Source organism: Pogona vitticeps, chromosome 14 (assembly GCF_051106095.1).
Source record: "Pogona vitticeps strain Pit_001003342236 chromosome 14, PviZW2.1, whole genome shotgun sequence".
In the NCBI taxonomy this organism is placed as follows: domain Eukaryota; kingdom Metazoa; phylum Chordata; class Lepidosauria; order Squamata; family Agamidae; genus Pogona; species Pogona vitticeps.
Genome location: NC_135796.1, coordinates 1,146,586 through 1,160,350, shown reverse-complemented (window position 1 = coordinate 1,160,350; position 13,765 = coordinate 1,146,586). Strand labels below are relative to the sequence as shown.

The 13,765-nt window shown below is 54.7% G+C and overlaps 1 protein-coding gene across 8 annotated transcripts in view; it reads right to left on the bottom strand.

The window, feature by feature from the left end:
• Positions 1-12,455, bottom strand: part of MSI1 (musashi RNA binding protein 1) — a 44,966-nt gene extending 32,511 nt beyond the window's left edge. For 2 of the 8 annotated variants that reach the window (XM_072983684.2, XM_072983689.2), the window contains exons 1-4: positions 11,618-11,809; positions 10,883-10,923; positions 10,171-10,252; positions 9,961-10,045 (exon numbers count right to left, since the gene is read on the bottom strand). In XM_072983684.2, the coding sequence (XP_072839785.1) occupies positions 9,961-10,045; positions 10,171-10,252; positions 10,883-10,923; positions 11,618-11,676 (267 nt within the window). In that variant the 5' untranslated portion in view covers positions 11,677-11,809. Of the gene's footprint in view, positions 1-9,960; positions 10,046-10,170; positions 10,253-10,882; positions 10,925-11,617; positions 11,810-12,301 lie in introns of those variants that run through there. The other 6 variants (XM_072983687.2, XM_072983688.2, XM_072983683.2 and 3 more) reach the window with 6 other exon arrangements.
• Between the last annotated feature and the right edge of the window lie 1,310 nt (positions 12,456-13,765).

The window sequence follows — 13,765 nt, the reverse complement described above, 5'->3', positions numbered from 1 at the left end:
ATGGATGTGGGGAACAAGAAAAGTGGCTCATGTCCATAAATGCCAGGGTCAGAGCTATCTGAAGACAGCTCCGTGCCCGCAATCTTTTTTTCCCAATTTATCGTGTGGGGCCAAACACAAGATCGACTACGATGCCCAGAATCCCACACCTGAGCGGCCAGTACAATTTTTTGAGTTATAGTGCCACACCCACAAAGCCCACCTTTTCTCCTCTCTGCCTGGACCGTACCCCTTCCGTTAACAGGTGTGGGCTCTTGTGATGGACTTTCCCCGCAGGCAGCCACTCCAAGACGCTGGAAACAAAGCGTCCAGTGAAGTCTTTCTGTCCTGCCAGGTGCAGGAAAGGTACGAGGTGCAGAGTTTGGCCCAGGGCATCTGGGGAAACCCAGTTTTTCTGAGCTGAAATACGTAGCAGGTAGAGTCCGGACACACCTTCGCTTCCCACACCTGCTTTGCAAGAACTCAACCAGGCAACTAACCAGAAGGAAGGTTTGGGACCAGATCGTTCTAGGAGGCCCATCCTTCGTGGAATATGTGGGCATGACATCCACGGCGTGGAGGGTGAGTTCCTACGGCCGTGGCCCCAGAGACGAAGAATCCCGGACCACTTGGAAAATAAACCAGCAGAACCCTACAGGTTAGTTACGCCAGCAGAAGGGCCAAGGAGGAAACAGGAACAGGGAAAGGCCTCCAGTCCACAGACGGCCACTCGTATCCCTAAGAAAACGACCTGGATGTTCAAAAAGAGGACCCCAAACTCAGGAAGATGTTCCAAATGGACATCTTTTCACCTGAAAAGGTAGCTCTGAGATTGGATCTGCCCCACATCCCATTCTTGAGCCTGAAAGCAACTCATTTGGTGCTTTTTCCAGACCTTGGATAACATTCTGTTCTTTTTAACCGGCATGGTTAGGAACTATGCTGGCAGGGGATGACAGGGGTTGTCATCCAAAAGAAGCCAGTTTCCCCTGCAAAAAAAATCATTTTACTGTGGATCAAGAGGCTGACTCAGCATAGGTTAACCTACTTGATTCCTAAGAGGATCGTCTTCCTCGGGTTTGCTTATCCCACTGATCTGCATTCAAAAGGTAGACTGCACCATTCCCTGGGGGCTCTACTTAACTTTGTTGGCTAAAAGCTGTTAAATGATGCATCCTGTCTTGGTCTAACCTTTCTTAAAACCATCCAGGTAGCAGCCAAAACTACATGCTATGGGAAGAAGTATTTTATTAAGCAAGCTTTTTTTTTTTCAGTAAGGTTCATGAGCAACTACAGTGAAAGGAACGGAGGGGAAATACCCCTCCTGACCATATTATGCAAAAGTCCAGGCCCGCCCCATGGTGGGTTCATACAAATGGACACCACAGTCTTTCTGCCCTGCAGCCACCGCAGATGCTCACCAGCCAGTGCCCAGTCTGTGGGACCAAGACGGCAGAAGTTGCAAGAGATAATGAGCACAAACAATCGTCCGCTGTCTTTTTTCTGACAGACGGTGGTCCAGTTTTATCTTGAATGGCTCCAGTGTTGGAGAACTCGCCATAACTCCTCCTGAGGTCCAGGGCTCCGTTGTCGTACTGCTCTAACAGTTAGGAAGTTTGTCCTGATATTCAGCCTCAATCTGGCTTCCTGTCACTTGAGCCTACTATTACGTCTCCTGCCCTCTGGGATGAAGGAGAACACATCCTCCGTAGGACTCCCTTTCAGGTATTTGAAGGGATCCAAAAAGGGATCATCTAGTCCATCCCCACCACAGTGGGAGATCCACCCCACTGACGCATCCCTGAGCAATACAAGAGCCCGCCACCGTTCCAGGTCAGAACATGGAGGCAGCAGCTCATTCGGACTTCCAGATCTTCTATCAGCCCAGGAGATGGTTTGGTGACATAAATTCCCTTTGCAAAACCAGGCGGGAAGCCACTGGGAATCCAGGCATCCAAAGCCCAAAGAGAATTCCCATCCGCCACTGTTACACCACCCAAAAAGAAAAAGCGTTATATACATTGCAAAGTCTCTGCTGTGTTATCATATATATCCTACCACTCTTATACAGGGCTCAGAAATGGCAATTTCAAGGTGGAGAGATGATGATGCTCACATGCACAGCGACCAGACATTCCAGCTAGATCAGGCGCGGTGCATACGTTACGTCCATCAGAAAAAAAAAAACTATTTTTAGTGCCGGTTGAGTCTCCGCTGGGCACTTTTAGAGTGATTTTGCACTGATGTCACTATTTCAGAGCCCACTTTAAAATATGCTTTAGGTAGAAAGTGGGGTAATGACAGAGAAGCCTAAATAAAACAGCACCTGGAGAACTGTTCAGGGGAGGGAGGCTCTGTATCTTTGGAGCCCCGCCCGTGTCTCTGGCTATTTATGATGAACGAAGACAGTAACGTGTTTGGAAAACAGACTTGCCTAAAATCTCTTCCACAGCTTTTCCTAACCTGCCGTCCTCCCGGGATTTGTACTTGCAACTTGTCAGCTTCTTTGCTCTCCATTTGGTATTTGGAGGTATACTACTCATGCCTATGGAGGTTCGCTCTAACCATTGTTGGTCAGTAGTGCTAACAGACAAAGGCACGCAAACCCATCCTCCAGTCACGAATTGCTCACTGGTCTAAGATAAATAAATAAATAATACACCTCCTACCCCAAGCCCCACCAGGACAGCCAAATGGCATGCTGGCTGGGGATAATGGAAGTTGTAATCCAATTAAACGTCCTCGAGGCCAATGGCTACTGCCACAAGGAACGGATCCCTTTTGCAAATGGACAGTGTGATTCATTCTTCTCTAAGCGGGCATACTCCAAATACATGAGACGAATCCCATCGTCCCCAGACTGTGCAGATAGCAGGTTCCACCACTATCAATGACCCTTTCCCTCCTGCCCTCCCTTTACAAATGACTCCCAGGCATCTGGGGCAGGAAAGGCAAAAGGGGGTTCCCCAATGCACCCCTCTTTTCACAATGGCACTCAAACGAACCAATTCTGAACATTTCCACGCAGCTTTCCTGACACACTCGGAGTTCTCTGAAAAGGCCGCTGATGTCTCTCCACCAGACCCAGAAGGGTGTAGGGGTCCCTTGATGTCCTCTTCGCAACTGGTCTCATGGACTGCCGCCTGCTTCTCCGGAGGCATGGAAGATGGCCTGAGCAGGAGAAATGTCTGACCACGGGGACCACCCTCCACACGTACTGAAAAACAAGCCATTGCCCACAAGATCGGATAAAACGCTTGGGTCCCTTGGACGCCACAAGACTCAGGGTTGGCCCCCACCTGCCGGTGACCTCGGTTGCCCTTGAAGCCAACCTATGAGGCTCTTTCACACGACAGGCCAGCCAGCAAGGTCAGGAGGGACCGGTGGCTGCCCCCAGCCAGATTGGCAAGCCGCCACCCGGGGCCCTGCACGAAAACCCTCTGCCAGGCAGAAAGAAGGGGAGGCATGAGCCAGGAAGTCAAGCAAGAGGGACGGGCACCGCCTGGGGTTCTTTCTTGAAGAAGCTCTTCAACTGCTCACTTATGGCAAGATTTGGCCAGAGTAGAAAAGGCTTCAAAAGCAGAGGCTAAAGCACCTTTCCCTAACTTAGTCCCTCTTCGGACACACAAGTCTAAAACCTCCCATCACCCCAACCAGGATGGTCGAATAGGGCCGGCTGAGGATGATGAGAGTTGTAACCCAACTATTTTGGAGGGTGCCGTACTTCTATGAGGGTAACGGATCCTGTATATCAGTCCTTCAGTTCAGAATGGTCTTCTTCGGTAGAGGACCCGGGATTTCCGGCAGGCCTTCGGGTCCAGGTAGCAAGTTGGAGTCCCTCTTAAAAACAAGCTTTTTTTTTCCCCAGAAAAAAAAGGGAGGAGTGGATCTGAGTCTCGTGTCCAAGTCATTGGGGGGGGAAACCGAGTCACCGGTGCGACTTAAGTCTGACCCGCCGCTCGAGACCCACCCTTGCTTAAGAGCCCCTCCTGTCTGCAAGACAAGGATAAGACAACCAACTCCACTTTACAGCGTGGGGCCCAATTAAATGAAGGGCTTTGAACCTTCCCAGACCGTTCATAGATCATAAAAAGCACTCTGTGCAGAATACACTTTGCCTTCATTTCCAGCCATGAGGACTAGCGACTTTCCAAGGAGAACCAAGGGCGCAGTTTGCTTCCTCGTAACTCTACCACCCTTCCAAGCACCGTGTCATCACCCTGACATCTCCTGTAACCACGTTCCGTCAGTTAAGCTATCCACGGCCAAATCAATGTCCTCGCCAGACGGAGCCATCGAAGACACGTCGGCAGTTTGCGGGTGTCAGCAAAGCTACGAAATTCTCCTCTTCTCCCTCCCGCTTTCGGAGAAGGACGAAAACATTCCAAATGCGCCCGTTTGCAAGGGAAAGGAACCTCCCAGCCAAACCACAGTACCTATTAAGCTTACCTTGCCGTAAACAAGCCTCAGCACCCGGTTATCTCACTTAAAAATAATGACCGCCCTTGGGAGAGCTTTGGTTTCTTCCCACCACAACCCAAACATCTCCCTCTCCTCCCAGGCAGGAGAGGGAATGCAGAAGGCCAGCCGCTCAACAGGTCCTGTTTCCACGGACCAGAGGAACCCTCTAGATCATTGCCAGATGCTTTACACGGGCCCGGCGAGTCAGCGAAGGGTTTCCTGCCCTTCAGGAAGGAGAGAGGGTGCTGGCCCCATGGACCACTAACCAATGGCCACTCCATCATCATGGGCTGTGTATGTCTCATGTTCATTAGAACGTGAAAAGAAGCAGGAACATAACCCAAAGTTCCACCCAGACCCATGGGTCATACAAGCAGGATGCTCTACCTGTTAAATCTGTAATGTTCCCATGCAGGAGATCAATGCAACTCTGTCGTCCCCTTTTTTTTCCCCATGAAGACAGAGAAGAGACATCCTGTCTCTTATCCTGAAGGTATCCATGGCTAATAGCCATTGAAGACTTGAATTGCTCTAATCCTCTTTTAATTTCACCCAAGTTGGCCACGGTCAGTATATCTTGTGGCAAGGAGTTCCACACTCCCAACGGGGAATGCTCCATGGATCTCCATTCAGATTCTGTGACGGACCCAAAAGGGTTCCCCTTTTGCTTCTCTCCTTTTTTTATCCACACTTATAATCTCCCCCCTTTACATTACTTCCTTCTGTGCTGAACCACCCCAAACATCCTTAATGTTCTGCTTGATCCCCATTTTGGTCACTCCACCTCCTCTCTTCCACCCCATCAGAACTCCTGCAATAAGCTTTTTTTTTTCCAGGTGCCATGAGCAGAAATTTCATTCAGGACACCCGATGTGGTTGTATTACAGATCTGTGGAAGGGCGGTGCTATGAGGGAAGTTTTATTTTTAATTTCCTGCCTAAATTGGGCCCGACAAGGAATTTGATGTCATCATGAGCCTGGACCCAGGATGGGCCAAACAAGGGAAGGATTCTCCCCCAACCGAAACAGGCAGACACATGCAAATAAGAGCAAACTATTACTGAGATAGAAAGTGCCAGATTCAGGAGAAAAAGCCATTTTCGCACAGAAACGAGGCCTAGAAAAGCACACAGACTTGACAGGCAGTGGATGGCAGCTTTCTACTCCCCAGAGTTTTGCAGAAGGCTTATGGTTACTGTTACTATTATTGTTGTTGTTTACATTTCTGCAGCCTGCTTCTGGGTTGCGCTCAAAGACGCTCACAATCGTTATACAACACCATAAAAACAACAGGGGAAAAGCAACTTGAAGCCTGTAATCGTTGCAAGCCGTATGAAAGAGCACAAGTCTGTAAAACGTTAAGCCCAAAGCGAGGGGGAAAACCGAGTCCCTTTCCATTCAAAAAGCGGAGAGATGCCGGAACCTAGGAAAACCTACAAGGCAGAAAGGAGAGCGTTCTTGAAGACTTTCCTTCCAGCAGATGAGAATTTTGGATATTCCAGGAAGGGACGATGCCTGCCCCAGGAACATGTGCCTAGATTTTCTATTCCGCCCATCTCCAAAGGGGAAACCTGCACATAGAAACACATGGACCCGAATGCTTCTTTAGGTCCATGCGTGTTTTCCGCCAGCGCTGGGACCCCGCCATTGAGCCGTACCACCGCTCAGTCGCAAAAGGTGCTTTTCTCCCAGCGCAACCACTGCCACCCAATGAAGGCCTTCTTCCCTCGGCATCCCAGAGGGCTGCTCTCGCCTATTCTCAGCCCCGATGTTTAAGGATTCTGTGGGCCTCTTGTTTACAAGGCCGTCGTCTGATTCCGCAAGGTTTCTTAAAGTGGGGAAGCGGCACCAGCACAAGGACACATGCGCACACTCTGAAGCTGTGAAAACTTTATGGGGCGGAGGGGGAGAGAGGAAACAAGAGGGCCTGCCCTCAGCCAAGGCCGCGTGGGTGCTGCTAAAGGTGGCTTTTCTCCTCCGGCCTCCTTCAAAGGCAAGGTAGCTCTCTCTCAGCTTTTCGCAGGAAACTATCCTCCCAGTCCGTTGTAAAAAGAGGCAGCCTGGAGAGGAAAGGCTAAGAGGGCCCTCTTTTGGGATCTGGCCCACCGGGCACCAAAACTTCTCCAGCTGACCCAGGGGTCGGTAGGGGAGAGAAGCGGGCCGGGGACAAGGAAGACCGGCTTTCGTTTCAGCCCCAAACAAAGAGAAAGAGGTCTCGTCTGTGGCCAAGTTGCCCCCTACACTTCCCGGCTTCCTCTTCCCCCTTCCCTCCCTCCCGAGAGCCAGCCAGATGCATAGGGAGGGGGGATTTCAATGGGCAGGGGCTCTGTGTGTGTGTGTGTGTGTGTGTGTGTGTTCTGTATTGCATGAGACCCCTTCTGTTCTCCCTGGGTTCACTTAACCCCTCCCCCACCCGCTCCGCCTCGCAGGGGAGGCCCAAGGCACAATTGTAAAAGACAAGAGAGGGAGGGAGGGAGGGGAAAGGAGGAGACAGAGAAGAAAGGGGATCAGGCGACCACAACCTTCATCTCACTGGTGTCCCCGAAAGGTTCCCAAGGATTAGGCCGGTTGGGTTGGGCCTCCATCATCGGCTCCTTTCAGAAAAGGGGAAGACCTTCTCCAGTAGAGATCCATGATAGGCTTAGTTGACTAAGGACCGTAGCAATGTCTGGGGAGAGGAGGAGGCCCCTAACCCTTGAAAAAAAGAAACCACTGGCAAACGAAGCGAGACCCTCACGCTCGGCATGCTTACTCGGAAGTAGGACTCCTCTATCTCAATGGGACCTCACGCTCAACGTGCAAGCAGCCTCCGGATCTAAATCAAGAACCTAAATCCTGTTCCACATGAAATTCGCTCACATTCCTTTCGTTAGGCGCTTGAAGCAACTGCCTCCATCCAGCACAAAAACTGAAAAGGGGACAGGAGGAAGTTTTCCTTTTGCTTACACCCGAGGAAATCCAAGGCAGTTGCCTTTGGGAGGACCAGAATAGGTTAAGGTAGACTTTCAACCAGGAGAGGAAGAGGGTTCATACATTGAAGGAAGTTTTAGAAGAGGTAGCCATGTTAATCTGTGCCGGCCCATCACATGGCATGTGAAAGGAAAAGATCCAACAGTTAACCTTTTTTCTGTCTCTCTCTCTTTCTTTCTCCTTACTTTTCTTTTCTTTTGAAACTGCCAACAGAAAACTCAAGGGCAACAGTTTCTTTTTCTTATTCCCTTTGGTTCCTGAGTTTTACTAGAAATGGGCTTAAATGATACACAAGAAGGTAGACGCTAAGGCAAATCATGTACACACCCCATGGGGGGGGGGAAGGCAAATTGCTAACTATTATTTTTAAAAATGCGTCTTGCGCAGCAAAACTTTTGCAAAGCAAAAAGTTTTGGTGGTCTCCCTCCTTGACATTCATCCACTGGGGGAGGGGGGCAGTTAAGCAATTTTTCCAAAACGTAACTGTTACATCTACACATCTAAGATGTTGTTTTTCAAATCCAGGAGGTTGACCACTAAAGACTAAAATAAAGACTGAATAAATCATAAAATAAATCTCCCCCCCCCCCACTCAGTACACTCAAGCTAAATGTGATTTTGCTATATCACAGGCGCTCAGCGTCCTGATGGAACCCAGCTTACACAGACCCACTGAAATCAAGGGGGCTGGCAGATATACATTTCCATAGGTCTGCTCTAGCTAGGACTAACCATGAATTTAGGGGCCCCAGAAAAAACACCTGAATTGCAAGGCTAAACAAGAGGTGCCGGGAATTAAGGCAAGCATCAAAGACCACACACACCGATTCCAGTTCCTACAAAGACATTGATCCTTAGATTGAATTACAAAAGGAAAAGGGGGAAAAAAAGCCACACAGATCGTGGACATAATTTGAAAACAACTGATCTAATAAGACATCAACCACCCTTGTTTTATTTTGAGCAGGTCTCTATCAAGGTCACCTTGTTGTGGAAACGAAGGCTTCCAGATGTAAGAGAGAAATCCAGTTATGGGCAGAGGATTCGTTCATTTTTGTGCCCACGAGTGGAAAACCCAAAGGAAGAATCTCAAATCAAATTTGGGGAAGAGGAACTTGATGGCCAGTTCTTACACAATTTTCCTAATCTCCGTCTCTGAAGCGATACAGGCTGGCCACCGGGTAGACCGACTTCATTTGCCCCAAACCAAACAATCAAGAATGGTCTCCAAAAAAACATGAATGGGCCAACTGTGGCCACTTTGAATCATCTCCGTCAACCGCCTTCCCTTCCCACTCTGTTCCTCCTAGTTCTGTGGAGTAGGGGCATTCCTCCCTTCCTAAGCCTGAGGCTTCCTCAACATGCTAGGAGGCCTGAACTGAGGCTGGGGGGATCCGTGTGAGGGTGGCTGATGTCAGGAGAACCTCTTATGGAGGTCAAGGTAGCAGGTCTTCAAGACCTAAACTCTTAATGCTTCTTCCCCAGCTTATTCACACAATCTCTGCCAGCCGTGCTGGTCAAGTTGGGAGAAGCAAAGGAAGTTCAAGAAAGCGTTCAGAGACACGAGAGCCCCCCCCCCCGAAACCAGTTGTAGAGCCCAGTGTGTAAGCCACCAGAAGGCAATTTACAGGTGTTCTGGGGAGCCCACAAAACTAGCCACGGGGCAGCCAAAAAACCAACACCTTGAGATAAAAAAGATGCGTGGGGTTTCATGATTGCCATAATCGCCTGACTGAAGCCTTCAGAGAAACCTTGCATAACACCAAAGGCACAGAACGTCCCTCTGAGCATGTGCAGAGTGACTTCTCTGATCCAGAGCCGTGGCTCACCTCTTAAACTGCACAGGAAAAAGTGGTAAGGTGTCTCAGGAGACAACTCCACTGAAACGTGCATCGCAAAGAAATTAAAAAAGGAAGGGTTGACAGGGCAACGGTTCAAATCAAGAAGGAGCACATGCAGATTTCACCCCCCACAAGCTGAACCTTGGTTGGAAACGGCGGCAGGGTTAACAAACTGTAGAGAAGATGCCAAACCTTTCCGAGGGAAAAGTCAAGTATCCTGCAAGGAAGTTCATAGTAGCCGTAAATATTTGTGACAAGTTGAGCAGAAAGGTCTCCTTCAGTATCCTGGTTTTTCCGCATTTACGCACCGGCAGTCATTGTCCTCACATCCACACACCTCGGCCCCATCAAGTCGGCTTTCAGTGCAAGACCCCTAAGCACAACCGTTCTCGCAGGTCTCCTTCCAAAACAAGGAGAAAACTGAAAACCCAAACCTTTGCCCGGAAGAAATGCACCCTGCCTTTGCTAACTCTGGACAGGCAGAGGAAAGACGCAGGCTGAAAACAGCTGGAGCGGACCCATCGCCAAGGAGCGAAGCACCAAAGGGACTGGGGAAAGGGGATACGGGGCTCCCCGAAAAGCAGCTCCTTCCAAATCAAAAGCTGTAAATTCTAAGACTGAAACTGGCCAAGGCATCAAAACTCACACACACACAAACGATGCACCAGAGCCTGGGGAAGACCTCCCAGGAGGACTGCTCTCCACTCACCGTCTTGGAGTCCAGCTCATGTCTGGATTGGGCCAGAACCTTGTCCACCCCCGCTTGGTCCATGAAGGTGACGAAACCGAATCCTCTGTGCAGGGGTGGGGGGTGGAGAAAAGGGAAGAGGGGGGGGAGGAAGTCGTTTAGAACTCCAGACTGGCAGCAGGTCGGTCAGTTAGGAGAGGGGGGGAGGGGCGGACGGGGGGGGCGCCTCACCTGGATCGCTTGGTCAGCGGATCCCTCATCACCAGGCACTCCTTCACCTCGCCAAACTGGCTGAAATACTCCCGCAAGCCTTCTGCAAAAGACCAGGCAAGAAGGACACGGCCGTGGGTCCCGAGGCTTCTGCCTGCGCTCGCACGCACGCACGCACGGCAACGCGCACCCTCCTGAAAAGAGGAGGAGGAGGAGGAGGGGGTGCGCGGCCAGCTCGGGGCCTCGGCCGGCAAAGAAGGGGTCCATCGGGGGAAAGAGGCCCACCAACCCCGAAAGCTCTCCATCCTTCCACCCTTCGAGGTGGTCCCCCGTGTCTAACCTGCCCCCCTCCACCTGAACGGACCACAAAGACCCCAGCCCTGGGGGATAGAAGGGGGAGGAAAGGCGAGGCCGGGGGGGGAGAAACCGTCGCCCTCCCCCGCCCCCCTCCCGGATCCAAGGGCGCCTCTCCGCCTCCCGCCCAGCCCCTCATCTCGCCGCCTCCGACGTGCGTCGGGTCCCGGAGCGCAGTTTGGAAAGTTTGGGGCGGCAGGTGCGCGGAGCCCCCCACCCCACCCCCCAGTCCTGGTGCCCCCGGTCCTTTGCTCCCTTCCCGGCCTTCCCTTCCTTCCCCCGCCCCGCACGGGCACACATACAGACGGACACACGTGTGCCTCCCCAGGCGGGCACCGCCTCCCTTTCACACGTACACCCCCACCCTCCACCGGCTCACCTTGCGTCGTTTGCCAGCTCAGTCCCCCGATGAACATTTTGCTAGCGGGGGGGAGAAGAGAGAGGGAGAGAAAGAAGACGCGCGTTGGGAAGCGGCCATCATCCGCGCGCCCCGCCCCGTCCGTCCGACACCCCCACCGCCACCACCACCCCCGGCGCCATCGACGGAGGGGGAGCCGAGGGCAAGACCCCAAGCGCCCCGATCCAAAGGAGGGGACGAGAGGAGGAGGAGGAGGAGGAGGCAGGGCCGGGGGCGCCGCGCAAGAAGGCGCCGGCGGCCGCGCTCCAGGACCCGCGCAAGTCCCGCGTGCTCGGCCGGCGCGCAGGAAGGCGGGCTGGGAGGCTGCGGGGGGAGGGGGCGTGTGCGGCTCCGGTGCGCCCGGTTGCCCGGAGGGGAGAAGGCGGCGGGGGCTGCCCGGGTTGCGGGGCCAGAGGCCCCCCCCCCGGAGGAGGAGGAAGAGGAGGAGGAGGAGGAGGCGAGGCGGGCGCGCTCCCCGGCCGGCCAGGAGCGCGACGCCGGGCATCGGCCATGTTGGCGGCGGCGGTGGCGGCGGTGGCGGCTTCTCCTCGTCCGGTCGGCCGGCCGGACGCCGCCTCCCGCTCCTCCTGGGGCTGCCCCGGCGGCGGCGGCGGCGGCAACGCGGAGCGCCCGGGCGGCCCTGGCGCGGCGGGGCGGGCGGGCGAGCGGAGGGAGGCGGGCGAGCTGGTCCGGCCGGCGGGCCGAGCCGGCGCCTACCAGGGATCGTGGGGGGAGTCCGGCGAGGCGAGGCCGGCCTGGCTGGCGTCGGTCTCCATGCGGACCTCTTCTCCCTGCGAGGCGCAGCGCCGCACTCCCGGGGCAGCTGAGCGGAGGAAAAGGGGCCGGACGGCCAGGCCATGCTGCCCCCTCCCCCGACCCCTCGCAGCCGGGCGGGGAGGAGGAGGAGGAGGAGGAGGAGGAGGCAGGCAGGCAGGCAGGCAGCGAGGGAGGGGAGGGGAGGGCCCGGTGGGGACAACCTGCCCGGCTCCTCCCACCCCGGGCAGGCGGGGAGGCGGCTGGCGGGAGGATAAAAGTCGGCCGGCCGACGGGGCCCGAGTGCGCGCTGGCCCGGGGCTGGCAAGGGCTGGGGGGGGGGGTCGGTAGGCCGGCCGGAGGAGGAGGAGGAGGAGGCCGGTAGCGCGGCCCTCGGCGCTCCACTCGGCTCGGGCGCCAGGCAGGATGATGATGCTCGCTCGCCGGCCCGCCCGGCCCGCCCGGGAGGCGGCTCACTTCCACCGGCGCCGGGAGACAAAGGCGGCCCGGGAGCCGCGAGAGCGCCGGGCCTCTCCTCCAGGCTCCCCGGGGACGGGACAGGACGGGGCGGCCCGGCGAGGCAGCAGGCCGACCGGCCGGGGATGCTGGCTGGCTGGCTGCCTCCCTCCGGGCGCCTTTGTTCTCTACCTGCCCAAGGAGGCCGCCGCCGCCGCCGCTGCTTCTGCCGCCGCCGCCGCCGCCGCCGCCTCCATGGTCAAGGGTGCCGGGAGGGGGGCCTCCCTCGGCTGTCGCCCGACGGCCCCCGGGGCTTCATGCCGACGGGCCGCCGCTGCTCTCCTGGCCGCCGCCGCTTCTGGCAGGCATCGGGGCGGGGAGCCGCCAGCCCGCGCCCGAAAGGGTTAAAGCCCGTCCAACCGGCAATAATCATCCGCATGTGACCGGGAGATCGCCAGGGAGGGAAAGAGGGAGGGAGGGAACCGGAGCCGCCTCGGGGACCAAGGACAAGGGGGCCGAGAGCCTCCCCAGCCGCGCCCTCTGGCCCGTCCCTGGGAGACTAGATGGCCCGGCGCCTCCGCCGCCTGCCCGGCCAGAGGTTCGCGGGCGGCCAGGGACCCTCCGGGAGGCAATTCTCCTGCGCAATGGCTTCTTTGGGTCGCGGGTGGATCAAGCCCACCCCTGCACCAGCCGGACGGAAGGAAGCGCCGACCTTCCCCTCCTACTAGGAGCTCTGAGCACTAGTATATTTATTTTATTTTCAAAGAACCCCGTTTCACTATGATGTCCATTTTGTACACTTAAATTCCACTTTTCCTCCTGTCGAGGCTGGATGCAGGTCTCCTCTCTCCCTCCATCCCTCCCCTCCCCCACCGGTGAGGTAGGTCATGCTGAGAGGGTGTGACAGGGTCGGGATTAGAACCCAGATCTGCATCTTCCTGGGATGCTCCTAGGCAAAAGTCAGAAGGTTTCAAGCACAGGGGAAAAGGATGTGTGCAGAGGTGTGAAGGAGTGGGAAAAAGTCCTGCCTTAGCTCTTCATCTGCCCTGGTGAGTGTTGTTGTGGGGGGGGAGTCCTGAGCCTTCAGCTCCTGGGAGCCCCCCAGCTTCAGAAGACCTGCTTCACCATCCTGCCACTATCAGCCATGTATGGGAGAGAGCAGCAAAGTCTAGTGGTTAGGGTAGAAGACTAGGACCCCAGTTCAAGCCACTCCTGAGCCATGAAACCCACCGGGTGATCTTGGACCACTCCCACCTTCAAAGCCTGACCGCCCCGTAGGGCTGTTTTTAGGATAAAGGTGGGAGGAGAAAAGCCCTATGTTTCGCCTCACCCAAGGAAAGGTGGGATCTGAGAGCAATAAACCTGCTTCCCTTGCAAATTAAAAAGAAATATACTGTATATGTATTGCTCCCTGTCACTCCCACTTGGTCAGGAGCTGGGTAAGTGAAAGGGTCCGGAAGTCAAGTCTCACCTCCAAAGTCAATACAAGACACTTTCTCTTAAGTTCTTCCCTATCTACCGAGGTCTCCCTTGGGGCACGACTTGAGGAATCTGTGGTGTCCAGATATTGGACTACAAATCTCATCATCCCTAACCACTCGCCATGGTAGTTGTTGCTGAGGACCGCAACAATTGCTGGAAGACCACAGAGACCCA